General features: G+C 46.0%; 2 protein-coding genes across 2 annotated transcripts in view; one reads left to right on the top strand and one right to left on the bottom strand.

Moving 5' to 3' along the window:
• NEDD9 (neural precursor cell expressed, developmentally down-regulated 9) overlaps window positions 1–12278 on the top strand; it is a 49391-nt gene extending 37113 nt beyond the window's left edge. Inside the window, exons 3-7 of the mRNA XM_038771127.1 lie at window positions 2268–2363; window positions 3011–3112; window positions 4413–5663; window positions 6682–6771; window positions 9890–12278. Of these exons, the coding sequence (XP_038627055.1) occupies window positions 2268–2363; window positions 3011–3112; window positions 4413–5663; window positions 6682–6771; window positions 9890–10399 (2049 nt within the window). The 3' untranslated portion in view covers window positions 10400–12278. The remainder of the gene's footprint in view (window positions 1–2267; window positions 2364–3010; window positions 3113–4412; window positions 5664–6681; window positions 6772–9889) is intronic.
• The window catches only part of SMIM13 (small integral membrane protein 13), a 46149-nt gene that overhangs the window by 2114 nt on the left and 17609 nt on the right, over window positions 1–26426 (bottom strand). The window contains exon 2 of the mRNA XM_038771129.1: window positions 1339–1534. Coding sequence (XP_038627057.1) covers window positions 1339–1534 — 196 coding nt within the window. The remainder of the gene's footprint in view (window positions 1–1338; window positions 1535–26426) is intronic.

The raw sequence follows: 26426 nt of genomic DNA, 5'->3' as shown, positions 1-26426 counted from the left end.
AGGCAGAGAAGTGGGTTCCTGCTTTATCTTTGCTAAGGGAACTTGCCTGAACATTCACTTTTGATAGGTGCCCAAAAATGACTCCTCTGTGAAGTGTTCCCTTGCCATTCTTGCCCATAAAACTAAAGAATAGGATGAGGAGCGTGGCCTAGTGGAAAGAGTCTGGGCCTGAGAGTCAGAGGACCTGGGTTCTAATCCCAGCTCCGCCACGTGCCTGCTCTGTGAACTTGGGTGAGTTACTTAACTTCTCTGTACCTCAGTTACCTCATCTGTAAAATGGGGATTCAGTACTTGTTCACCTTCCCATTTGGATTGTGAGCCCTGTGTGGGAAAAGGACCGTGTCTAACCTGATTAAGCTGTATCTTCCCCAGTGCTTAGAATAGCATTTGACAAACAGTAAATGCTCAACAAATACCACACTTACTATTATAATTATTACGATCATGACCAAAGGGTTGCTGAGGACAGACTCTTTTTTCCGGAAAGAGGGACATTTCCTCCAAATGTGGCCTGCAGACTAATCCTTTGGATCCCAGCGCTGCCTTGCAATAGTAAGGGCTAGACAGTTAAGCGCTCAGGGCTTCAAGCCAACCCAGACCCAGAAGTCTTCGCAGATAGTAGCCTTGGTGCTCTTGTTTGAAGGCCACTCTCTTAAGCAATGCCTCATTGAGCTATTTTCCCAGTCATCTTGGATACCACCTGAAACCAGAGTCTTCACATGCTGCAGTATGGTGTAGCGGATAGAGCATGGGCCTGGGAATCAGAAGGTCAAGGGTTCTAATTCCCGCTCCGCCACTTGTCTGCTGTGTGACTCTGGGCAAGTCGTTTCACTTCTCCATGCCTCAGTTACCTCATCTGAAAAATGGGGATTGAGACTTGGAGCCACACATGGGACAACTCGATTTGCTTGTATCCACCCCGGCGCTTAGTACAGTGCTTTGCACCCAGGAAGTCCTAAGTAAATACAATTAAATGAATGAATGAGAGAAAAGATTGAAGAAGTTGGTTGCTTGGGGAACAACCCAGTGCTTCTAATGTGTGAGTTCTGCTGTTCTTAAATATGGTTTGCCATTCTTTGGGGTACCCCATTATTGGTTAAGGAAAAAAAAAACCAGCAACTTAGATGCCCCTGGAGGGTCACTAGGCGAGTTCACTTCTTTTCTCTATTTTACTTCTCCTTTCTTTTCTTTTCATTTTCCCCAAGGTCTTTCTCACCCTGGCCTGGGGCTCAGCATTATGATATATACGAATTAGAGCCAGCCAGCTGAGATTCATTTTATTTGCATTAAGTCCAGATGCCAAGAAGTCCCAGAGGGGATATCTGACCTTTGACATACTTAAGTGCAGAAGCTTGGGCCGCCACCACTCTGGTAGACATAGGAAAGGCCTCCGCTTCTGGGACGGGGTGGTAGAAGACAGCCGCAGGGGCATGATTAGACGGTTGAGTTGGGATGTGGACCGGTCCTCGTTTCTTCTTGGGGTCATGTGATGAGCGGTTGAAGCTCTGCACAGCACCGTGGTCACTAAGGCATTCTAGCAACAATTGCAATAATAAGGATTAGGAGAGAAGGTTAAGACAAATACGGCAGTCGAAGCTACAGAGAAGATTTTCTGCGGTGGGCTGCGTGCTTATTATTCAGTTTGCATAAACTTTCAGAACCACTGAGACTAATTCTGGACCGTTTAGATTCAAGGAGAAAATATACTTTTCAACTCAGGGGTATAATCTAGGACTTTCATGCTTCAAACTGTCAGATAAAGTGCCAAAATGAAGTCTCTCAAGAGAGAAGAATAAATACTCCCTTGGGGCAGATCCTTGTCCCTGACTTGTTCCCAGGATTCAAAGCAGAACGGATCTCCCACAATCCCTAATCCCTCCTTTGTCGGTGTGGAAAAGAGACTTGGAAGTGTGCCCTGAGATGGCAAGCAGAGAGGATGAACTGGTAGTTTTTGATTTGCTATGAGTCCGGCTCAGTGGAAAGAGCACAGGCTTGGGAGTCAGAGGTCATGGGTTCTAATCCTGGCTCTGCCACTTGTCAGTTGTGTGACTTTGAGCAAGTCACTTCACTTCTCTGTGCCTCAGTTATCTCATCTGTAAAATGGGGATGAAGATTGTGAGCCCCACGTGGGACAATCTGATCACCTTGTATCCTCCCACGCGCTTAGAACAGTGCCTTGCACATAGTAAGTGCTTTAATAAATGCCATCCTTATTATTATTATTATTAGGCTAAGAACTTTAAACTTCTGTCTCTTTTCACCTACAGGTGATAACGCCAGTCAGAATGGGTTACGGGTATGAATTCCCTTCCAAATACCAGAAAGACACCTATGATATCCCACCATCCCATCCTCACCAGGGGGTAAGTCCTAAAACTCCTTTCACCAACCCAATCTCAAATCATTAAGCCTGCAGCTGAACCATTAAGCAGCTTTTCCACTACAAAGTAGAAATTACATTTCACCCAGCCTTCTCTGCTCTGCAGATTTATTTTTGTTTCTAGAAAGCTAAGCATACATTTAAAGCAGAGCTTAATCCAAGCAATTACCAACAGTAACTCTACGTCTGTTACCTAGTTTGCATACTTTGGATTCTTTTCCTCTGAAAAACTCAGCTTCTTGTCTCAAAGAATTGCCCTTCATTATTTCACAAATCAGTATTTTGGTCAGGAAGTGTGGATTTTCTTCTAACTATATGGTTCAAGTTCAGAGTCAAGGTTTCAATTAAGCTTCCCCGTAAATCTAGATTATAGTTTATATGACCCCTCAAAGGGAAGCAAAACAGGGTTTATTTGGCCGGGGGGTGGTGGGGGGTTGGAGGGAGGAGAGCTGAAGGGTTAGGGAAGGAGTACACTTACTCATTATTATGTGAAGCCCACAAAAAAAATCCAAATCTGCAAATAACTTCACAAACACTAAAAAGTTTCCAACAGTTACCTGGTGGCTAGTCACAGAGCACAACGGTCACGGAAAGCTTGCATTTTATCTGACTGACATATTTCTCTGGCAGGTATACGATATCCCTCCTACAGCCCTGAAAAATCCCATGTTTTCCGTTTCGGTAGAAGAAACAAAACCCCACGGGGTATATGATATTCCTTCGGCCAAAGGGGTGAGTGAAATACCTTTGGGGTGTATTGCTTTTGTGTTTTCAGTTGTGAGGCAGAGAAGTGTGTGATTTAAGGAAAGGAAAATGGTTCTGGATTCATATCCGGTGCTTAGAATAGTGCTTGGCACATAGTAAGCGATTAACAAATACCATAATTATTATTTGTGTTGATATCCTGTTAATGCAGTTAGTAAAAACTGATAGTGTGAAGAGCTGGGATCCCCTGCTATAATGTTCTTTTTGTAGCATTCGTTCAAGATAGCACTCAAATTTTACTGCTCATATTTCTTCCAGCTCTCTTTCACTTTGCACTCTGAGCAGCATACTTGCATCATCGTCATCAATCGTATTTATTGAGCGCTTAATATGTGCAGAGCACTATACTAAGCGCTTGGGAAGTACAAATTGGCAACATATAGAGACAGTCCCTACCCAACAGTGGACTCACAGTCTAAAAGAGTGGGCTCACAGTCTAAAAGACTTGCATACTGTACTGTACTTGCATACTGTATGTTGGGCATTCACAGCCCAATCACTCAGTCAGTGGTATTTACTTAGCACGTGCTATGTGCAGAGCATTGAACTAAGCGCTTCGGAGAGTACCATACGATAGAATTGGTAGACACGATCCCTGCTGTACAGTCTACAGTCTAGCGGGAGAGCAGACAGTCCACTGGCCTAGTGGAAAGAGGACAGGCCTGGGAGCCAGAAATACCTGCCTTCTAGTCCCGGCTCCACCACTTGTCTGCTGTGTGACCGTGGGCAAGTCACTTCACTTCTCTGTGCCTCAGTTACCTCATCTGTAAAATGGGGATTAAGTCTGTGAGCCCCATGTGGGAAAGGGACTGTGTCCTATCTGATTATCTTGTACGTACATCTGCAGTTTATACAGTGCCTGGCATAGTAAGTGCTTAACAAATACCACTGAGTCTCAACATGCTCAGTTGGTTTTTTCAGCACTGAGGTTATTTCTCAAATAAACAGTCTTCATTTAGCACTTTTTCACTGACCTCTCTATTTTCATCAAATCAATTAAGAGTGCCAACAGGGGAACCCCTGTAATATCATTACTCTTGTCTTGTGTGACTGTCATTAGAGCTAAGTGGGCATTTTGCTCATTGTCATCTAGCTGTCTATATGGGGAATTTGCTTGCATCGAAATCAATGTCAGTTAGTAAAAAAGAAACTGTACTGTGAAGCAAAGAGTGACTTCATTTAGTCAGGGGTTTTTTTTTTTTACCCCCACTTATATTTAAACAGACTTGCCGAATAGCAGTTCAGTGTATCTCCTTTTGTGTTTCAGATCTACGCCATTCCACCATCCGCGTTCAGAGATGACACGGGGTTACGGGAAAAGGAATATGATTTTCCACCTCCGACGAGACACCACCTCAGGCCAGAAGCCAGGCCAGAGGGAGTTTATGATATCCCTCCACCGAGCACCAAGGTGGCGGGAAAGGATCCCCCCGCCAAATACTCCTGTGACATGACAGGGCCGGGGGATTTAACCCCCAGGAGAACCCAGGGTCTCTATGACATTCCCCCGAGCCACCAGCATCCCCAGGCTGGGCAGCCCATGGTCCCTCAGAATGACGCATATGACATCCCCCGCGGAGCTCAGTTCCTCGAGCCCCAGAAAGAGACCCACGACAGGGCACCTCCCGAAGAAAGAGACGGGGTGTATGACATCCCTCCCCAGGCCCCGCAGGACACTAAAGGGTCCCAGGATGTGACCGACGGAATCAACCGGCTGTCCTTCTCCAGCACGGGCAGCACCAGGAGCAACATGTCTACTTCTTCCACGACGTCTAAGGAGTCCCTGGTCTCGGCCTCCCCCTCTCCGGACAAAAAGCTGTTGCTGCTGGACCCTGACACGGCCATCGAGAGACTGTATCGGCTCCAGCAGGCATCGGACACCGTCGTTTCCAACCTAATGGCCCTGGTGACCGCCGACTGGCGCTCTTATGGGTACATGGAGAGGCACGTCAACGAAATCCGCTCGGCCATGGAGAAGGTGGAACAGTCCCTGAAAGACTACCTCTGTTTCGCCAAGGGCGCCGTGACGAATGCATCCTGCCTCTCAGAACTCACCCTCCACCACAGGATGAAGCGGGAGCTGCAGAGGCTGGAAGACTCGCACCAGATTCTGGCCCATACGAGCCAGGAGCTCAACGGGTGCAGCTGGTCCCTGAACGTCCTGGCTGTCAACAAGGCCCAAGGCAAATGCGACAACCTGGACCGGTTCATCATGGTGGCCAGGACGGTGCCCGACGATGCCAAGCAGCTCACGGCCAGCATCAGCACCAACGCAGAGGTGCTCTTCAGGCCGGGATCGGGCCTGCGTTTGAAGAACGGGACCGAGAGCATCGTGAGTGCGGCTGACTACCCCCACAATGGCCCCCAGGCCCAGACGCCGCACCCTGGAGAAGGCAAGGGACCGACATCCTTCAGGCCGTTGCCTTCCGGCCTGGGCAGAGACCACCACCCTGACTGTAACAGCAGCGATGGCTCCGAGCGCAGCTGGATGGATGACTATGATTACGTCCATCTGCAGGTGAGGAAACCAAAGCAATTAATCAGCAGGGCGTCGTCTGTTAGAGGCGAGGGTTCACCCTGGGCCTTTGGCCCCACACGTGATCCAGCTGGCCTGCAGAATGGATTGGTTAACTGTGGGAATTAGCCTCTTCAGCCCCTGTAGACTTCTCCCACCCCACCCAAAACACACACACACCACCACCACCACCACCCCTCCACTTCCCGCTCGTCACTAAGCTATGCTGTCTGTGTGTTCGTTTGTGTAGAATGGTTACAGAGGATCTTTTGGGAACACCAAGGAGTAGAACTTTGAGATGATGCCTATAGAGAGATTATGTATGTGGAAGTGGATGGGCCAGGGATGAGGAATGAGTTGTAAAGATGGGGAAAGAGTGAAAAACTTGAAGAATCATCTCTCAAGAAATTAAGATTGTAAGCCCCATGTGGGACAGGGACCGGGTCCAACCTGATTAGCCCGTACCTACCCCAGCACTTAGATCAGTGTTTGACACATAGTAGACGCTTAACAAATAGCAGCAGCAGCAGCCCTCAGCAACCTCGCCACATTGGTTCGTGATCCTTGGAACAGAATAATTGCCCACCCATGGTTTTCTGAGTGACTTGGATGTCTTTCACCCTAAATGATGGAACTCTCACTTTGCGGGTCCAGAAAAGGGTGACCCCCTTAGGGGTTCAAAACAGACTTAATCAGTCAATTGAGCAAGAGTACTCTGGGGCACCTCCTGGGTGGTGAGCCCTAGGTACTGGGTGAGTGAGTAAAACAGAGATAGAAGGTACAATCCTTGCCCTGAATGGGGCCTGGGCAACTAGTTTGGCTCCCTAGCAGTAAGAAGGTTTGCGAATTGGTCAGTCGGAGGTATAAGGCCAGGTCAATATCACCTGTTTACCTGTCTAACCTGGCAGGTGTGTTGCCAACAAGCAGGGAAATAGAAAACCAGGCACTATCTCCCCAGTTATCCACAAGTGAATGATGGATGACAGTGATGTAATGCATCCTTTCTGTTGAAAAATCCTAGGGAAAGGAGGAGTTTGAAAGGCAACAGAGAGAGCTCTTGGAAAAAGAAAACATCATCAAACAGAACAAAATGCAGCTGGAACATCATCAGGTAAGCTCATCAGAAATACAGGCCTTTCCTTTTGCCTTGACGCTTTTCTGTTCAGTCTTTCAGATGAGGGAAGATGAAAAATCAGAATCTGGCCCTTTAAGTCAGAGCAGTCAATCAAGCAACCATTCATATTTACTGAGCACTTACTGTGTGCAGAGCACTGTAATAACAGCTTTTGAATCACAAAAGCGTTTCGAATCACACAAGAGCGTTTGAATAAAAAACATGGAGGTTATTTCATCCAATCCCTAATTCATCATCATCATTATCCTCATCATCAGTAGTGTTTATTGAGTACCTACTGTGTACACAGCACTGTACTAAATGCATTGGAAACAGCAGAACCTCTGGGAAAGAGCACAGGCCCAGGAGTCAGAGGTCCTGGGATCTAATCCCAGCTCTGCCACTTGCCTGTTGTATGACCTTGGGCAAGTCATTTAACTTCTTTGTGCCTCAGCTACCTCATCTGTAAAATGGGGATGAAATTCCTCATCTCCCTCCAGACTGTGAGCCCCCTATGGGACAAGGGACTTTGTCTGACCTGATTACCTTATATCTATGCCAGTGCTGAGAACAGTGCTTGACATATAGTAAGTGCTTAAGATATGCCATTTGTATCCGTAACAAATACTAATAATGGTATTATTATTATTATTCTGGGGGAGTACAAAAGAGTTAGAAGGCACAATCACTGCTCTCAAGGAGCATGCAGCCTAGTTCTCATTACAAAGCCAAGGAAAGGACGCTAGGAAGAAACAGAAGGTTGAAACCTTGCTGATCAGTCGTGAGTTTGGCTGCATCTCTAGGTGGTGCTCAGCCATTAGTTTTCCAAGGCTGACTGGGCCCAATCCAGCCTGGCGAGCTTGAGAAAGAAAGAAGTTACACAGAGGATTTTATGCTTCCAAAGTCAAATGAACAACGCTAATGTAATGGACAAATCATGCATGCTCACATCCCGAAGAAATAATAATGATGGCATTTGTTACGCGCTTAAAGGCAGCAGAATCTCAAGTCGAGTAAATGTAGCCATGCATTTCCTGGGTGAAGAGAGAGGCCATGCAATCTAAGCTTTGCCCTTCCACTGACTCACTGTGGAGCCCGTGCATTGTGTCCCTTGCTCGTAAAAGGGAGGTGGGGTGAATTTAATTGTCTCTAAGGGTTCTTAGGTGGTTCTTAGTTGGAGAGCATTACTGTAGAAAATTGAAAATGATTCAATTTCAGCAATAAATGAATACCCTGGGGGTACTCCACTTTTCATGAGTTTCTATATGCGTCTCTAATCCTAATAGCAGTCTGCTGGTTGGCTCGCCTGCTCCTTCCCCCCACCCCTGCACATGCCTCAAATCAGGGGCACCCACTAGAAACAGATCAGGCCTGGGGTGGAGCACGCCACATAACCCCCCACAAATATGGCTCCTCCCCTGTTGAGGGGCTTGATTTTCTCATAGGGCTGCATTTCCTGGTTGAGCTAAAGGGAGCTGGACCCTGGACAGTGAGCCCAGCCCACTCAGGCTGGTGGGGCTGGGCCGGGCCAAGACCTGGTGGTTCTGGAGGGGCTGCCGATGCTGGCAAGAAAGTGGGCTGGAAGACACGGGCAGGAGTCGGGGCAAAGGTCATGGACAGCCCAAGATGATGGTACTCTGGACCAATGGGGAGTTCTGGGGAGAGGTCAGAGAAGGCTATGTGGGTCAGGGGGCATCAGGAAAGGCCCTGACCAGTAAAGTCAATTTTTTGGCCTTATACCCCTCCCACCCCAGTCCCCCAAGTTCTTGTCTCACCTGGTCTTGGATAGCAGGACAACACACCTAGTGCTCGATGTGCATTGACACCCTCCACGAGCAAACAGAACCTCTTTTGCAATCTCTCAAACTGTAGTCCTCTAGACTGTATGCTCACTGCGAACAGGGAGCACATCTATCAACTCCGTTACATTGTACTCTCCCAAATGCTTAGTACAGTGCTCTTCAATCAATCTATCAATCAGTCGTATTTATTGAGCATTTACTGTGTGCAGAGCACTGTACTAAGCGCTTGGGAAGTACAAGTTGGCAACATATAGAGACAGTCCCTACCCAACAGTGGGCTCACAGTCTAGAAGGGGGAGGCAGAGAACAAAACCAAACATAACAAAATAAAATAAATAGAATAGATATGTACAAGTAAAATAGAGTAATAAATATGTACAAACATATGTACATATATACAGGTGCTGTGGGGAAGGGAAGGAGGTAAGGCGGAGGGGATGAAGAGGGGGAGGAGGGGGAGAGGAAGGAGGGGGCTCAGTCTGGGAAGGCCTCCTGGAGGAGGTGAGCTCTCAGTAGGGCCTTGAAGGGAGGAAGAGAGCTAGCTTGGCGGATGTTGGGAGGGAGGCCATTCCAGGCCAGGGGGATGACGTGGGCCGGGGGTCGACGGCGGGACAGGCGAGAACAAGGCACGGTGAGGAGATTAGCGGCAGAGGAGCGGAGGGTGCAGGCTGGGCTTTAGAAGGAGAGAAGGGAGGTGAGGTAGGAGGGGGCGAGGTGATGGAGAGCCTTGAAGCCCAGGGTGAGGAGTTTCTGCCTGATGCGTAGGTTGATTGGTAGCCACTGGAGATTTTTGAGGAGGGGAGTAACATGTCCAGAGCGTTTCTGGACAAAGACAATCCGGGCAGCGGTGTGAAGTACGGATTGAAGTGGGGAGAGACAAGAGGATGGGAGATCAGAGAAGAGGCTGATACAGTAGTCCAGACGGGATAGGATGAGAGCAGTAAGAGCTCAGTAAATATGATTGACTGATAGCCCCTTGTGTGATGGGGACTGTATCTGACCTGATAATCTTCTCTCTGCCACAGGGCTTAGAACAGTGCTTTGGCACATAGTGAGCACTGAACAAATACCATAATTATTATTATTCTCATTCTTCTTATTATTATTAGCATCTTTAAGAACCGAGTCAAACACTTACCCAGGGCATAGAAAGCCCTGACTCTGATGTACTCCCTGCTCCTTTCCTTGGTGAACACTGCAGGTTCTCCTTGGGTCTCACAAGCAGCCCGGCCACCCCAAGAAGGAATCAGAGCGGAGCCGCTCTGACCTGAGAATAAGACCATCTGAACCAAGTTTTATTTTCTGCCTTTCAGCTCAATCAGTTCCAGTTACTGGAGCAGGAAATTACCAAGCCAGTGGAGAACGACATCTCGAAGTGGAAACCCTCGCAGAACCTTCCGGCCACCAACAGCATCGTCAGCTCTCAGGACAGGCAGCTGCTCTACTTCTATTTCGATCAGTGCGAGACCCATTACATTTCCCTGCTCAACGCCATCGACGCTTTCTTCAATTGCATCAGCACCGCCCAGCCCCCCCGGATCTTCGTGGCCCACAGCAAGTTCGTTATCCTAGGCGCGCACAAACTGGTGTTCATTGGCGATACCCTGACGAGGCAAGTGGCCGCGCAGGAGATCCGCAACAGAGTGATGAACTCCAGCAACCAGCTGTGCGACCAGCTGAAGAACATCGTTCGGGCCACCAAGTTGGCCGCCCTCCATTACCCTAACACGGGAGCGCTGCAGGAAATGGTTCACCGAGTGACCGACCTTTCTAGAAATGCCCAACTGTTCAAGCACTCTTTGATAGAACTGGCCACTCTCTGAGGGGATGGGGGAGAACGGACCCTGGGACTCAAGTGTACAACTGGAAATACTGTCTCGGCGATGTAAAGGTTTCATCTATTTTTCTGTAGATAACTGTATTTTATATGAGATATTTTAAAGGCATTCAAGGAGTAAAGACACAATGAGAAATCAGGGAGTTGACGGGGGAAATCTTTTTCACTGTTATATTCTTATATATTCGTATGCATAGCTAAGATATATACCAATTGTACATAAATATAACAGTGTGCCTTTGTATGTATATGTGTATGTCGATACATTCCAGAAAAAAAAAAATCATGAATTAAAAAGCACCTTAGCCTGCACCCAAATATGGGGCATCTTTGTAAATAGCCCTTTTTTCATGACAGTGTCCTTACTGCCCATTCTGGAGGGTTGGATCGTCCACTTAACTCTACTGCCTAATTATTGCTGTAGATAGGTCTCTTTCCAGAACTTCTTCGAATCCTCTTACAGCAATGAACTATCCCCTTGACATAGTCTCTTCCATTCAGAGAAAGGCATGCTGGAATCTTAAATAGAATTTTAATAGAAAAGTGTCACATCACTGGGGAGGTGGTAACTGTATAAGGAAGACCGTGACTTGTTTGGTGGAGGAAGAGGGGAAAAGCATTGTCTACGAATTAGGAGGAGAGCCTCTAAACTGGGAAGAAATCAGAACAGAGTTAATCCCATATTCCTCCGGCTGCTCGGTCTTTTGTTTTTCTAAGTAATGTAGCTTGAGGATTTCCAGAGGAGAATTTTAGGTGGCATAAATATTATTCTTTAGGTGGCATAAAATATTATGTTTAAAGACACGTCCCCCAGTAAATTGCCTTTAGAGAAGGCAACCCTCCACCTGCCACATGGCATCAGGGAACATCGGACTAGCACATTTACTTCCATCAGCCAAGGACTGGGTGCTACTACTGACAAAAAAAGTCTTCAGTGGGTTCTGCTAGAGTTTAGGGTGCTGACCCTAAAACAGGAACCCTTGCCCCCTCCCGAAACAAGCACATCATCAGCACGACCACTATTGGAATTTGTGGCCTAGAGCAAGTATCAGATTTTCACTTCCAAGCCCGCTTCTCAGGCACCCCTCAGTCGACGGCTATTCATTGTAGCAGCTGAGACTCACAGGTGACAGTTCATACAACTTCAGACTTGAATGTGCTTGTAGGTGATTTTACAGCCCAGGTCTCCTGCCACAAGTTTTGGCAGATTTACATTGGGGATTGCAATGCTTTCCTACCAGATTACTGGTAAATATAGTCTACTCTATATTACCGAGTCAGGAAGTATTTCAATCAGACCCTCATTTCAATCAATCATATTTATTGAGCGCTTACTGTGTGCAGAACACTGTAAAAAGCGCTTGGAAGAGTACAATGCAACAGAGTTGCTTTGATACCTTGATTCTATTCTGTGTTGAATCGCTGCCTTTCTTCAGCAAACTTATTTATCTTTGACATTCAAACTGTATGAGGCACAAATAGTGTTAAGAAAGCATTCTGGAGTCTCAAAGTGATGACTTATTACTGAAATTTCTCATAAAGGTGCCACCAAAAGGTACATCTGTGACCATTTATAAAGGTCTGTTTGGCCAGAAGGAGACAGAAAATGAAGATTCTCCGAAGAAAATAGAATGGCCCAAATCAACAATAAACTTGACCTGAACTTGGGTACAGATGCATTTTTTTGGGATTGTGTTCTTGTGGTTTATAGTTGGTGTATTTCTTAGGCAATGACAGAGTTGTTCTAAAATTATGTGGGGACATTTCAAAACCAAAACTGGGATGTTAAATCCATATTATTGTTTTTGTTGTATTCTTTGTAAAGAATATTTTTCAATCATTAAATTTTGCAGCTTTTTAAAATAGCAACTGGATTTTCCTTTGTATGTTTCCATTTCCTTTTTGGAGGCCAATGTTTGACTGGCTCCCAGGAGAAGTTAACCTAAGTGACTCATATTGCTGTCTGAATATTTTAAATTCAATTTTTTTCATTCATTCAATCCTATTCATTGAGCACTTACTGTGTGCAAAGCACTGTACTAAGCAGTTGGGAGAGTACAATATAACAACAAATAGACACATTCCTGCCCACAACGAGCTCATAGTCTATAGGGGGAGACAGACATTAATATAAATAAATAAACAAACAAATAACTGATATATACATATGTGCTGTAAGGATGGGAGGGAGGATGAATGAAGGAGCAAGTAAAAGTGGGCAAGTGGCTGGGTTGGGATTAGTATTTAGTCTTCTGAATCCCAGTCCTGTGCTTTTTCGCCTTGGCCACACTGCCTTTTCCACTTCTCTTGCTGTTATCCCACTAGCCACCCTTAAGATTCACAGCTATATCTGCTTATTTCATTTATTTTCCTACTTTTGTTTTATTTCTATCAATACTCTTATTTTTGGTCCTATGGTATGATGGTAATTTCTGTTCTCCCATTAGACTGCAAACTCCTCAATGGCTGGGAGGGTATCTTTAACTTCTACTTTACATTCCCAAGAACTCAGTATAGTTCTCTGTACACCTCAGGTGCTCAGTAAATGCAAGTATTGATGATTATGATGAGGCAGAGGAAGAGAAGGAGGTGAAGAAAAAGGAGAAGAGGAGGAGGAGGCGAAGGGAGAGAATGAGGTGGAGGAATGAGGAGGAAAAGGAGATGGAGAAGGGAGGGAAGGGGAGGGGAGGAAGGTCAGAGGGAGATGAAGAAAAGGATGGTGATGATGATTAAGAGCAGGTGGGAATTTAGACAAGTCAGGCAACTTTGCCTTTGAAAGAAAGCACTTACAAAGAAAGAAATGCCAGGTTTTTTAATCTGGCTTGGCACCCAACTCAGAGGAAATGGGAATTTGTCACAAGCCTTTCATTAAGTGTCCTTTAGGAAAAAGAAAACATTAAATATGATGATGATAATACCCTATAGAGCAAAGTCTTGATTATCTGGAGGAAGAGGAGTCAAGGGAAGTTTGGAAAACTAAGAACACTCTTGTTTCCGAGACCTCTCACCTTGGGTGAGGGAGAGGAAGCCATGGTCAGGGCTTTGGTATTAGCAGAATGGTCAGAATGTTCTCGATGTCTACTTCAGTACATGTCTTCCAAGGACTCAGTGACTCAGGAACATTCCTCTTCCAAGAATATGTGCAAACCCTGCCCATGGTAATTTCCAAATGCTTACCTCCCAAAGGGAAAAAACCCTTGTCTTCTGTTTGTTTTTTGAACCTACTTTCCTTCACCTTCGATGGATAATTATGATGGCATTTATTAAGCACTTACTATGTGCACAGCACTGTTCTAAGCACTGGGGAAGTTACAAGGTGATCAGGTTGTCCCACTGGGGGCTCACAGTCTTCATCCCCATTTTACAGATGAGGTAACTGAGGCACAGAGAAGTTAAATGACTTGCCCAAAGTCATACAGCTGATAATTAGTGGAACCAGGATTTGAACCTATGACCTCTGACTCCAAAGACCGTGCTTTTCCCACTGAGCCAAGCATGCTGATGTCTTGGGATTTGATGGCCAGCACTTCCAGATTTTCCCTGCCACATCCTTCATGCAATTTGTAAATGGCCAAATTGTGTCACTTAGCCTGAGCCTTTCCACAGTGGGTCCTAACTAACGCTTTCAGTCTCTCCTCATACGACTTCTCCATCCCACTGATCACCTTTGGTTGGCTTTCTCTGAACTCCCTCCATCTTAAGACATCCCCCACCAATTGGGGCCTCGATCCCGGCCAGCCTTGCTCCATCACGGTAGGAAGGACAGAAGGGATGGAAGCCCATTGTTGCCAAATGCTGTAATGGTCACTGTGGCTCTAACTTTTGGATTCCAAGCTGTGAGAAGCCTGAGTCTCTGCTTTCCTAGGCCCAGGACCCTACAGCTTTTTCTTTTATTTTTCTATTTACCCCCATCCTTCATCTTGAACACTGATTGTGCATTTTTATTGTTTCCTTTTATCTTTTTGTGACCGATACCAGCCCCTCTCTCTCCCTTTATTCTTAGATTGAGTCCCTTGAGGGCCAAGGACCCTATCTAATTGTCCCCAGCATATTCTTTCCCAGCGCTTACTACGATGCTCAGCAGACAGTAAGCACTTAATAAATACTACTACTACTATGTGTCAACTGGATCTTAGCACAAGAGACTCAATGCTTACCCTCTAGAGTTTTCTACATGGGTAGCTATGCTGGTAGCGACCCCAGCTAATACGAATATACCCTGAAGAACCAAACGGCTAGAAGACACTCCTAAAACAACCCAGCCATATGAAAAAAAGTCTGTCCTTTAGACTCACCAGCCACATGGGCACAATAGACTCTGTAGAAGGTTTTCTCCTGAGGAAGCCAAAATGAATTTCATGTAGTCAATTAATCGTATTTATTGAGCACTCACCTTATGCAGAGCACTGTGCTAAGAGGTCTGGAGAGAACAACATAGCAATATAACAGAGTTGGTAGACATGCTTCTTCTCACCATTGATAGATAAGAAAGAGCCATCAATAGCAGCAGAGGTGGAATACGGTAGAGGGTTCTTCATAGGCTGAAATCCTGGGTCCACTCGCCCTGCCCAAAACAGCCCCTGGGCCAGGCGAGTCCCGGGAAAGATAAGCTAACCTCAGACTGAGGCCCTAGGAACCCAGCTCTTCAACAATGGTGGTATTTGTTAAGTGCTTACTCTGTGCCAAGCACTGTACTGAGTTCTGGGGTAGATGCCAGATAATCAGGTCAGACTTTGGGGGGCAAGGACTGTGTCTAAGGGGGGAGAACAGATGTTGAATCCCCATTTTACAGGTGAGGAAACTGAGGCACCAAGAGGCTGTGACTTCCCCAATATCACCCAGAGGGCAAGTGACGTAGCTAGGATTAGAACCCAGATCCTCTGGCTTCAAGGCCTGTGCTCTTTCCACTAAGCCACGTTCCTCAATCCTGAATGGGGGAGGAGCCATTCACAACACAGGGAAGTAGTTAATCCCGTTTGCTCCTAGGATGAAGATGCCCATAGGAAGCACCCAGGGACTGGGTGAATGTGTGATCTTTTTTTCAAGTTGTTAAAGCAAAGAACAGCAGCAGAGCCCCAGTGTCTACCAGGAGCCACCATGTCTACCAGGAAGTCCAAGCCTGAGATCTCCCACTCCATGCCCCAGTCCAACACAGTCCACGCAGATCCCTAAATCCAGTGCCTCAGACCTCCTGCTCCCTTGCGGTTGTCATGCTCTGTGGTCCCATCTTTAATGTCCAGATGAATAGACAAAGGAATTTAAAACATGTAAATGATATTGAAAAATGTAAACAATTTAAACTGAACAAAGTATCACGCTTCTTTCCGCCTCTCTTCCGAACAAGCTTCCTTTCATACTGGATAAACACAAAGAAGCACTGAAAAAGGCCTATTGCATTTGTTATAGCAACCACTTATGTTAAGGCCCTAGACAGACTTCCATTCTAACCCCCCAGTTAATTTGTGAAACATTAACTTCACTGTCTAACACTTCCTTGGTTTGGGCTTTTTTAAGTTTGAACCAGACCTGATCAACCACTGAAGTATGAAAGTAGGACTAAAAATTGGACTTCTTCCACTTTAAGAGCCATTCAAAGTATTTAGAGCAAAGATAACTCTAAAATTGGCTGTACATAAAACACTTGACTCTCCAAATGGAATGAGAGATGTTAAATTAATTTGAATGATAATAGTTTGGCCCAAGGGGGAGGTTTTAATGAAAGGATATTCAACAGGAACATTTCCATTTTGAGTGAACAAACTTTCAGAAGATAGAAACTTCGTATAACCAAGACCAAGGAAAGATGTGGAAGAGCCTGGGTGGCCTAACCTTTGGGTACACAGCACCTTGTCATTAATTTAGAGCTTGGAAAAGGATTTGGACTTAATCGATCAATTGTATTTATTGAGCACTAACCGTGTGAGGAGTATTGTACTAAGTTCTTGGGAGAGTACAATATAATAGAATTGGTATGCATATTTCCTACCCACAAGAGTTTTCAGTTTAAAGGGGAGACAGACACTAAAATAAATTACAGTCAGGGGAAATAGCAGGGTATAAGAATAAATCCATAAGGTGCTGAAGGTCAAGGAAGGGGTGAATAACAAAGTGCTTAAGAGGTCCATACCCTAGTGAGTAGATAATACAGAAGGGAAGGTGCATGGGCTGGGGAAATGACTAGTTATTCTGGGAAAGCTTCTTGGAGGTATGATTTTAGTAAGACTTTGAAGGTGGGGGAGGGTGGTGGTCTGTCAGATATGGAGAGGGAGGGAGTTCTAAGTAGAAGGGAGGATGTAAGCAAGGGGCTGATGGTGAGAGAGATTATGTCGAGGCACAGTAAGTAGGTTGGTGTTAAAAGAGGGAAGTGGGCTGGGTTGTAGTTGGAGACAAACAAGGGGAGGGCTGATCGAGCGCCTTAAATGCCAATGGTCAGGAGTTTCTGTTTGATACAGAGATGGATGGGCAACCCTGAGGAATAGGGAAAAGTGTACAGAATTTTTTTTTTAGAAAAATGATCGACAGCAGAGTGAAATATGGACTAGAGCGGGGAGAGGCTGGAGTCAGGGAGGTCAGCGAGAAGCAGTAGTTGAAGCAGCAAGTGCCATTCCTCCCTTAAGCCTTATTTCCCTTCATCTTGCCAGAAACGTAGTGAAAGACGCACTCTGTCTCTGTCTCTTTCTCCCGCTTTTTAAGTCAATAACAAGGGGGGAAATCGCCCTCTGCTGGACATCATATTTCCTCCAGGAAGCCTTCCCTGCATAATCTCTAGTTTTCCCACCTTGTAACCCCATCCGTCACTTTGGCCCTTTAGTGTCTCCTAAGCACTCTTACCACGACCCCTCCCGTTGCAATTACGTACATCTCATATATTCTGTTAATAATAATAATTTTTAAAAAATTGGTATCACCATCATCATCATCAATCGTATTTATTGAGCGCTTACTATGTGCAGAGCACTGTACTAAGCGCTTGGGAAGTACAAATTGGCAACATATAGAGACAGTCCCTACCCAACAGTGGGCTCACAGTCTAAAAGGGGGAGACAGAGAACAAAACCAAACTAACAAAATAAAATAGAGTAGCTATGTACAAGTAAAATAAATAGAGTAATAAATATGTACAAACATATATACATATACACAGGTGCTGTGGGGAAGGGAAGGAGGTAAGCTGGGGGGATGGAGAGGGGGACGAGGGGGAGAGGAAGGAAGGGGCTCAGTCTGGGAAGGCCTCCTGGAGGAGGTGAGCTCTCAGCAGGGCCTTGAAGGGAGGAAGAAAGCTAGCTTGGCGGATGGGCAGAGGGAGGGCATTCCAGGCACGGGGGATGACATGGGCCGGGGGTCGATGGCGGGACAGGCGAGAACGAGGTACGGTGAGGAGATTAACAGCGGAGGAGAGGAGGGTGCAGGCTGGGCTGTAGAAGGAGAGAAGGGAGGTGAGGTAGGAGGGGGCGAGGTGATGGACAGCCTTGAAGCCCAGGGTGAGGAGTTTCTGCCTGATGCGCAGATTGATTGGTAGCCACTGGAGATTTTTGAGGAGGGGAGTAATATGCCCAGAGCGTTTCTGGACAAAGATAATCCGGGCAGCAGCATGAAGTATGGATTGAAGTGGAGAGAGACACGAGGATGGCAGATCAGAGAGAAGGCTGATGCAGTATGGTATGGTATTTGTTAAGCACTATATGCCAAGCACTGTTGTAAGCGCTGGGGGAGATACAAGGTAATCAGGTTGTCCCACATGGGGCTCACAGTCTTAATCCCCATTTTACAGATGAAGTAACTGAGGCCCAGAGAAGTTAAGTGACTTACCCAAAGTCACACAGCTGATAAGTGGCAGAGCCGGGATTAGAACCCATGACCTCTGACTCCCAAGCCCGTGCTCTTTCCACTGTAATTTATTTACCCCCCAATTGTAATTTATTTTAATGTCTGTCTCCCCCGATTGACTGTAAATTACTTGTAGGCAGGGATAATGTCTTCTAGACTCCCAAATGCCTAAAATAGTGGTCTACACACTGTAGGCACACAAAATTGTTACTATGGAGATGGTGATAATAGTATTTGTTAACCCTTACTATGTGACAAGTACTGTACTAAGGACTGGGGTAGATACAATCAATCAATCAATCGTATTTATTGAGCGCTTACTATGTGCAGAGCACTGTACCAAGCGCTTGGGAAGTACAAATTGGCAACACATAGAGACAGTCCCTACCCAACAGTGGGCTCACAGTCTAAAAGGGGGAGACAGAGAACAGAACCAAACATACCAACAAAATAAAATAAATAGGATAGAAATGTACAAGTAAAATAAATAAATAAATAAATAGAGTAATAAATATGTACAACCATATATACATATATACAGGTGCTGTGGGGAAGGGAAGGAGGTAAGATGGGGGGATGGAGAGGGGGACGAGGGGGAGAGGAAGGAAGGGGCTCAGTCTGGGAAGGCCTCCTGGAGGAGGTGAGCTCTCAGCAGGGCCTTGAAGGGAGGAAGAGAGCTAGATACAATCAATCAATCAATCGTATTGAGCGCTTACTATGTGCAGAGCACTGTACCAAGCGCTTGGGAAGTACAAATTGGCAACACACAGAGACAGATACAGACAGTCAGGTTGGACAAAATCCATTTCCCACATGGAGTTCACAGTCTGAGGAGAAGGGACAACAGGTACTGAATCCCTCATGTAACAGTCGAGGAAACTGAGATATAGAGAAGTTACATGACATGCCCAAGGTGACACAGCAAGCAGACCTCTAAGTCCCGGGTCCATGTTCTTCAGGTAAACCACACTGCTTCTCATGATATTGGTGGATGCATGACGAATCCCTCAAATTTTCTAGGTATTTCTTTGTCCACCTACTTTCTGTTTTTCATTCACATATATTGGCTTTGGAAGCCATTGGAGGGTTTTGAGCAGAGGGGAGAGAAGCGATGCTTCACGTAGATGACAAAAAAGAGCACAGATAAAAATGATGAGAAAATAAGCACATAAATGCATCTATTTAGCAGTCTGTTTTCAAGACAACTAGTAATAGGAGTAGTAACTAAGCGTCCACTAGGTGTGTACCCGATATTAGGCACTTGGGAGGCACAAACTATAATAACATGTTCCTTGCTAACGAGGGGAGACGACATAAAAATGTTTACAGCTAGAGTGGCCAAAATACGCAATTTGAGCATACACCTATACAAGAGTGCTGAGGGTATAAATAAATTCACAACCGTGAGATCCTACCCATTCGTGTGAGAGTGCTGTGTGACACCAATGTGCGAACGACACACCCCTTCGCAGTATTTGCTTGCGTAGACCGTCTATTGTCACTCTTCAGCATGGTTAGAGTCAAAAGGCACAGTGCTCTGGGGAGTGGGTTTTGAGTTTGATGAGAGAAGTAGCACAGTCCAGTGGCAGGAGCACGGTTCCGGGAGTCAGAGGACCTGGGTTCCAATCCCGGCTACCCTACTTGCCTGCTGTGTGACCTTGAGCAAGTCACTTCTCTAGGCCTCAGTAATCGCATCTGTAAATCGATCAATTAATGGTATTTACTGAGCACCTACCATGTGCAGACCACTGTACTAAGTGCTTCCCAGAGTACAACAGAATTAGCAGACAGGTTCCCGGCCCATAACGAGTTTCTAGTCTAGAGGAGGTGGGGATGAGGTAAATGGGGATTAAGACTGTGAGCCCCGTGTGGGACATGGACTGTGTCCAACCTGATTAGCTTGGCTCTTCCCCAGTGCTTGCTGTAATAAATACCATTAAAGAAAAAAAGAGGGCAATGCCTAGGGTACCTTTTGAACTCCTCCTGGGGAGCAGTTCATCCTGAAATAGAGCAAAGAGGGTATTACTAAATGCGACTGCTGCCTCATCCATGACAGAAATTCATTCAATCATATTTATTGAGCGCTTACTGCATGCAGAGCACTGCAATGCCCAAGACCATGTGCCAGCTACCTGCACAAGATTTTGATTTAAGGGAGAAAGGGATATCACTGGTCAGCAGGAGTGGTGACAGATTATGCCGAGCCATACACAGGAGAAGCAGTGTGGCCTAGTGGATAGAGCATGGGCCCGGGAATCAGAATGAACTGGGTTCTAATCCCAGCTCTGCCACTCGTCTGCTGTGTGACCTTGGGCAAAGCACTTCATTTCTCTGGGCCTCAGTTACCTCATCTGTAAAATAATAATAATAATAATGGCATTTATTAAGCGCTTACTATGTGCAAAGCACTGTTCTAAGCACTGGGGAGGTTACAAGGAGATCAGGTTGTCCCACAGGGGGCTCACAGTCTTAATCCCCATTTTACAGATGAGGGAACTGAGGCCCAGAGAAGTTAAGTGACTTGCCCAAAGTCACACAGCTGACAGTTGGCGGAGCCGGGATTTGAACCCATGACCTCTGACTCCAAAGCCCGTGCTCTTTCCTACTGAGCCACGCTGTAAAATGGGGATTAAGACTAGGAGCCCCATGAGGGACAGGGACTGTGTCCAACCCGATTTGCTTTTCTCTACCCCAGCACTTAGTAGAGTGCCTGGCACATAGTAAGCACTTAAGTGTCAGTTATTATTATATGTATTTTCTTGTCCATTCTCCTGCTGGAGTCTCTATTGATCTCCTTCTGGAGGGATGTAGCTATGTAGATTTCTAGAAGCTTCAGGTGGGCTCATTCGTCCATGAATTAAAAGGGTGTTTGCAGCTTGGGAGAGAGCAACCAAAATAGATGTAAAGACCTAAAAATCCAGGCTTCATTTAAAATTCACACTTTAGGTCCACCCCTTCTTCTCAGACCCCAAGTCGGACTCGTGTTTACCAGCAGGGCAGGGAGGAAGGAAGGAGCTGAGCCCATTTGTCCAAGAATAGGCTGTTTGAGTTGGGGCAACTGAAAAAGGTTTCACTTTCAACCAGTCTCACCACAGGTTTACACCAGAACACTAAAAAATAGCAGTTAGACACAAGTGTCAAGCGGGGACTGACGGGATGAGGAGGGAAACAGAAGAGTTTTTGAGGGTGAGTCCTAAAAGTGCCTTTTGAGATAATTTAAGGAATTATATATCTTAGCTGGGTACCCCTTAAGTACTTTGTGACCCACAATACTTCCATACAGATCTTTATACTCTACTATTTCCCCTATCCTTAACTTATTTTCTGTCTCCCCATGTAAACTCGGAGATCCTATTGGATGGAGATCATGTCTAGCAACTCTACTGAACTGTACTTTCCCAAGCGCTTAGTTCACTGCTCTACACAAAGTGCTTAATAAATACCATTGATTGATTTTTTTTTAATGGTATTTGTTAACGGCTTACTACGTGCCAGGCACTGGATTAAGCGCTGGGGTAGATGATACAAATTGATCAGATTGGGCACAGTCCCTGTCCCGCATGGGGCTCACGGTCTTAATCCCCATTTTACAGATGAAATAACTGAGGCACAGAGAAGTTAAGTGACTGGCCCAAGGTCACACAGCAGACAAGTGGCAAAGCCGGGATTAGAACCTATGTCCTTCTGACTCTCAGGCCTGTGCTTTAACCACTAGGCCATGCTGTTTTTTGTGATTGAGTCATTGATTGATCGTAAATGATTAAGAGGGGTAAGAAACCAATAATAATGCAGCTGAGAGGTGCCGGGGGTTTGAACCAAGGTGGTGGGTCAAAGGATGAAGAAGAACAGCAGAATCAGAAGAGATTGTGGGGGGAAAAAAGAAGCAGTGTGGCTTAGTGGAAAGAGCAAGGGCTTGGGAATAGAGGACATGGGTTCTAATCCTGTGTCTGCCATTTGTCTGCTGTGTAACCTCGGGCAAGCCACTTAACTTCTCTGTGCTTCAGTTACCTCATCTGTAAAATGGGGATTGTCTGTGAACCCCACTTGGGACGTGATGCCCTTGTATCTACCCCAGTGCTTAGAACAGTGCACGGCACATAGTAAGCACTTAACAAAGATCATTATTATTATTATTATTATTACTACTATCCAAACAGGCAAAGCTTAAGAGTGAGGTTGAAAAAGGCAGCAAAGCTGCAGATGACTGTCTTTCTCAACTAGGATATAGACAATTGGGCCATGAGGAGAATAATAATAATAATGATGGCATTTGTTAAGCACTTACTAGGTGCAAAGCACTGTTCTAAGCGCTGGGGTGGATACCAGGTGATCAGGTTGTCCCACGCGGGGCTCACAGTCTTAATCAGCAGCGTGGCTCAGTGGAAAGAGCACGGGCTTTGGAGTCAGTGGTCGTGGGTTCAAATCCCGGCTCTGCCAATTGTCAGCTGTGTGACCTTGGGCAAGTCACTTAACTTCTCTGGGCCTCAGTTCCCTCATCTGTAAAATGGGGGTTGACTGTGAGCCCCCCGTGGGACAACCTGATCACCTTGAAACCCCCCAGTGCTTAGAACAGTGCTTTGCACATAGTAAGCGCTTAATAAATGTCATTATTATTATTATTATTATTAATCCCCATTTTACAGATGAGGTAACTGAGGCACAGAGAAGTTAAGTGACTTTTGTTGGTATGTTTGGTTCTGTTCTCTGTCTCCCCCTTTTAGACTGTGAGCCCACTGTTGGGTAGGGACTGTCTCTATGTGTTGCCAATTTGTACTTCCCAAGCGCTCAGTACAGTGCTCTGCACATAGTAAGCGCTCAATAAATACGATTGATTGATTGATTGATTCCCCAAAGTCACACGGCTGACGAGCGGCGAAGCAGGGATTAGAACCCACGACCTCTGACTCCCAAGTCCGTGCTGTTTCCATTGAGCCACGCTGCTTCTCTAACCACCTTAGATTCCAAGTATGAGAGAAACATCTGAATAAAACAAGATTAAGCTCCCTCCAGAAATTAAACGTGTGACCTTGGGGAAGTCACTTCACTTCTCTGTGCCTCAGCTCCCTCATCTGTAAAACGGGGATTAAGACTGGGAGCCCCAGGTGGGACAGCTTGATCACCTTGACTTCTCCCCAGCGCTTAGAACAGCGCTTTGCACATAGTAAGCGCTTCCCAAATGCCATCATTCTTGTCATTCTTTTAGACTGTGAGCCCACTGTTGGGTAGGGACTGTCTCTATGTGATGCCAATTTGTACTTCCCAAGCGCTTAGTACAGTGCTCTGCACATAGTAAGCGCTCAATAAATACGATTGATTGATTGATTGATTGATTGTCACCGTCCGCCCTCGCAGAAAAGTGAAGGATGGCGCGGGATGGGGCAAAGCTTGGAACCGACTGCCACCTAGTGGTTCAAAGCCCGTAATGCGCCTCTAATTACCTCAGCAGGGACAAGCCCAGGAAAAACCAGGCCTTTCTCCGAGAAAACAATTAGTTTAATCAGTCCGAGCTCTTGCACTGATCCATCCCCCCATCTTACCTCCTTCCCTTCCCCACAGCACCTGTATATATGTATATATGTTTGTACATATTTTTTACTCTATTTATTTATTTATTTTATTTGTACATATCTATTCCATTTATTATATTTTGTTAGTGTGTTTGGTTTTGTTCTCTGTCTCCCCCTTTTAGACTGTGAGCCCACTGTCGGGTAGGGACTGTCTCTATTTGTTGCCAATTTGTACTTCCCAAGCGCTTAGTACAGTGCTCTGCACATAGTAAGCGCTCGATAAATACGATTGATGATGATTAAAGGAAGAAGTGGAGACGCTTGCCGGAGAAGCGCGTCACGTGGCAGGCAGTTTGGAGCCCCACAGAACAGCTATTGTAGGTGGTCCTTTGGGTGTCGACTTCCATGCACCCATCCTGACCTCTGAACAGAATAAGCGCTCAATAAATAGGATTGAATGGAACAAAGTGTGCCCCTGTGGCCAGTCATTTGACTTCTCAGTGCACAGGGTCCACTACCCCTTGCAGATCACTCCCTCGGGAAGTCCAGTTGGGAATAGGAAAGAAAAAGCAGCACGGATGGAAAGAGCACAGGCTTTGGAGTCAGAGGTCGTGGGTTCAAATCCCGGCTCCGCCAGTTGTCAGCCGTGTGACTTTGGGCAAGTCACTTAACTTCTCCGGGCCTCAGTCACCTCATCTGTAAAATGGGGATTAAGACTGTGAGCCCCCCATGGGACAACCTGATCACCTTGTAACCTCCCCAGCCCTTAGAACAGTGCTTTGCACATAGTAAGCGCTTAACAAATGCCATTATTATTATTTTATTATTAAAAACGGAACAAAACAACAGGCTAGATCCTGAAAATTTAGTTCTTCCCAACCAATCCTCTTCACTGGGCCTCATTCATAACTCTCCTGCCTCCAATCCCTGGCCAAACCCATTCTTTCTGCCCAGAATTCCTTCCTTCCTCTAATTGTGCCATCTTCAAAGTACTCTTGAAATCCCACCTCCTCCAGGAGGCATTTCCTGTTTTCCTTGGCTCTAGTCATTGTCTCCCAGCTATCATTTCAGCACTTGTGTCCACCCATAGACTTTTGGTTGATATTGACTTGCATATTCTATGTAAGTGCTTACCTATCCCTCTTCCATTCTTTTTCCTCTAAATTTATTTTGTGCTACATTCCCTGTTTCCCTCTCAGGGTCACACCTGGAGAGTTCCCAGTCTTGACTACGGGAGGTAGAGTCAAGCAGAGGCCTACCCATTCCTAGCTTGGGCAGTGGCTAGCGAGTGGAAGGCAAATCTGCTACAAGTCAAAACTCACCTGTGCTGGGCAGCAGCGGCACGGGACGAGTCGAGGGCAGAGACTCCAGTTTACTGCACGGAAGGCGGCAACGGTAAACCCGTCCCGTATTTTTTCCAAGACAACTCTATGGATCCACTACCAGAACGACTGCAGATGGAGGTGGGGTGTCCTGGGAGACACGTCCATAGTGTCGGAGATGACTCGACGGCATAAGACAACATTTCCTGTTAGATTGTAAGACCCCTGTGGGAAGAGATTGGGTCTTCTCTCTATCACTATTGAATTGTACTTTCCAAGCGCTTAGTACAGTGCTCTGCACACAGTAAGCACTCAATAAATATGATCGAATGAAGTGCTATATTTGGTAAGCAACGTCAGCCCCGTTCTAAGTGCTATGGCAGACGCAAGTCAATCAGGTCAGACATACTTCCTATCCCACGGGGACCCCAGTCTAAGTAGGAGAGACAACAGGCACACTTCACTTCTCAGTGCCTCAGTTATCTCATCTGCAAAATGGGAATTGAGACTGCCCACATGGGACAGGGACTGTGTCCAACCCGAGTTGCTTGTATCTACCCGAGCACTTAGTACAGTGCCTGGCACATAGTCAGCTCTTAAATAGCATCATTATTATTTCACAGATGAGGGAAATGAGGCTTAGAGAAGTTAAGTGACTTGCCCAAACTTACAGAGTGGGCAACTGGCAGAATGAAGATTAGAACCCAGGTCCTCTGATTCCAAGGCCCGTGTTCTTTCCACTAGCCATACTGTTCCTCTAGTGTCCAGTACCGTACACTCAGTTCAGTGCTCTAAACACTACAGGTGCTATAATTGATCAATCATATTTATTGAGCACTTATTATGTGCAGGGCACCGTACTTACTGATTGGAAGGGTGGCTCCCTCTGAACCTGTTGTTACTTGGCAGTTTGAGGGACACCCTACAGTACTACTCCATCTCATTTTTGGAAGGAGAAAGGGGAGAAAGGAAGGGGCCTCAGATGGCCCCTTGAGGGCAGAGGGCAGAGACCATGTCTGCCAACTCTGTTGTACTCTACCAAGCACTTAGTACTGTGCTCTGCTCACAGTAAAGTGCTCAGTAAATACAACTGATCGATTGATTGCGTGTCCCAACCTGGGGTCATCAAACAGCGCTCATACCATCCCACCATAGGGCTCAGTTGTCTTGGATAGTGCCAAATTGTCACAGACCTGCATCTTTTAGCCCTCATAATAATAATGGCATGTATAATCAATCAATCAATCGTATTTATTGAGCGCTTACTATGTGCAGAGCACTGTATAAGCGCTTACTATGTGTCAAACACCAGAGGTGGATAAAATACAAGCAGATCAGGCACTTTTCTCCATTCCTA

Source organism: Tachyglossus aculeatus, chromosome X2 (genome assembly GCF_015852505.1).
Source record: "Tachyglossus aculeatus isolate mTacAcu1 chromosome X2, mTacAcu1.pri, whole genome shotgun sequence".
Lineage (NCBI taxonomy): Eukaryota > Metazoa > Chordata > Mammalia > Monotremata > Tachyglossidae > Tachyglossus > Tachyglossus aculeatus.
This window is presented reverse-complemented; position numbering and strand designations above follow the sequence as displayed.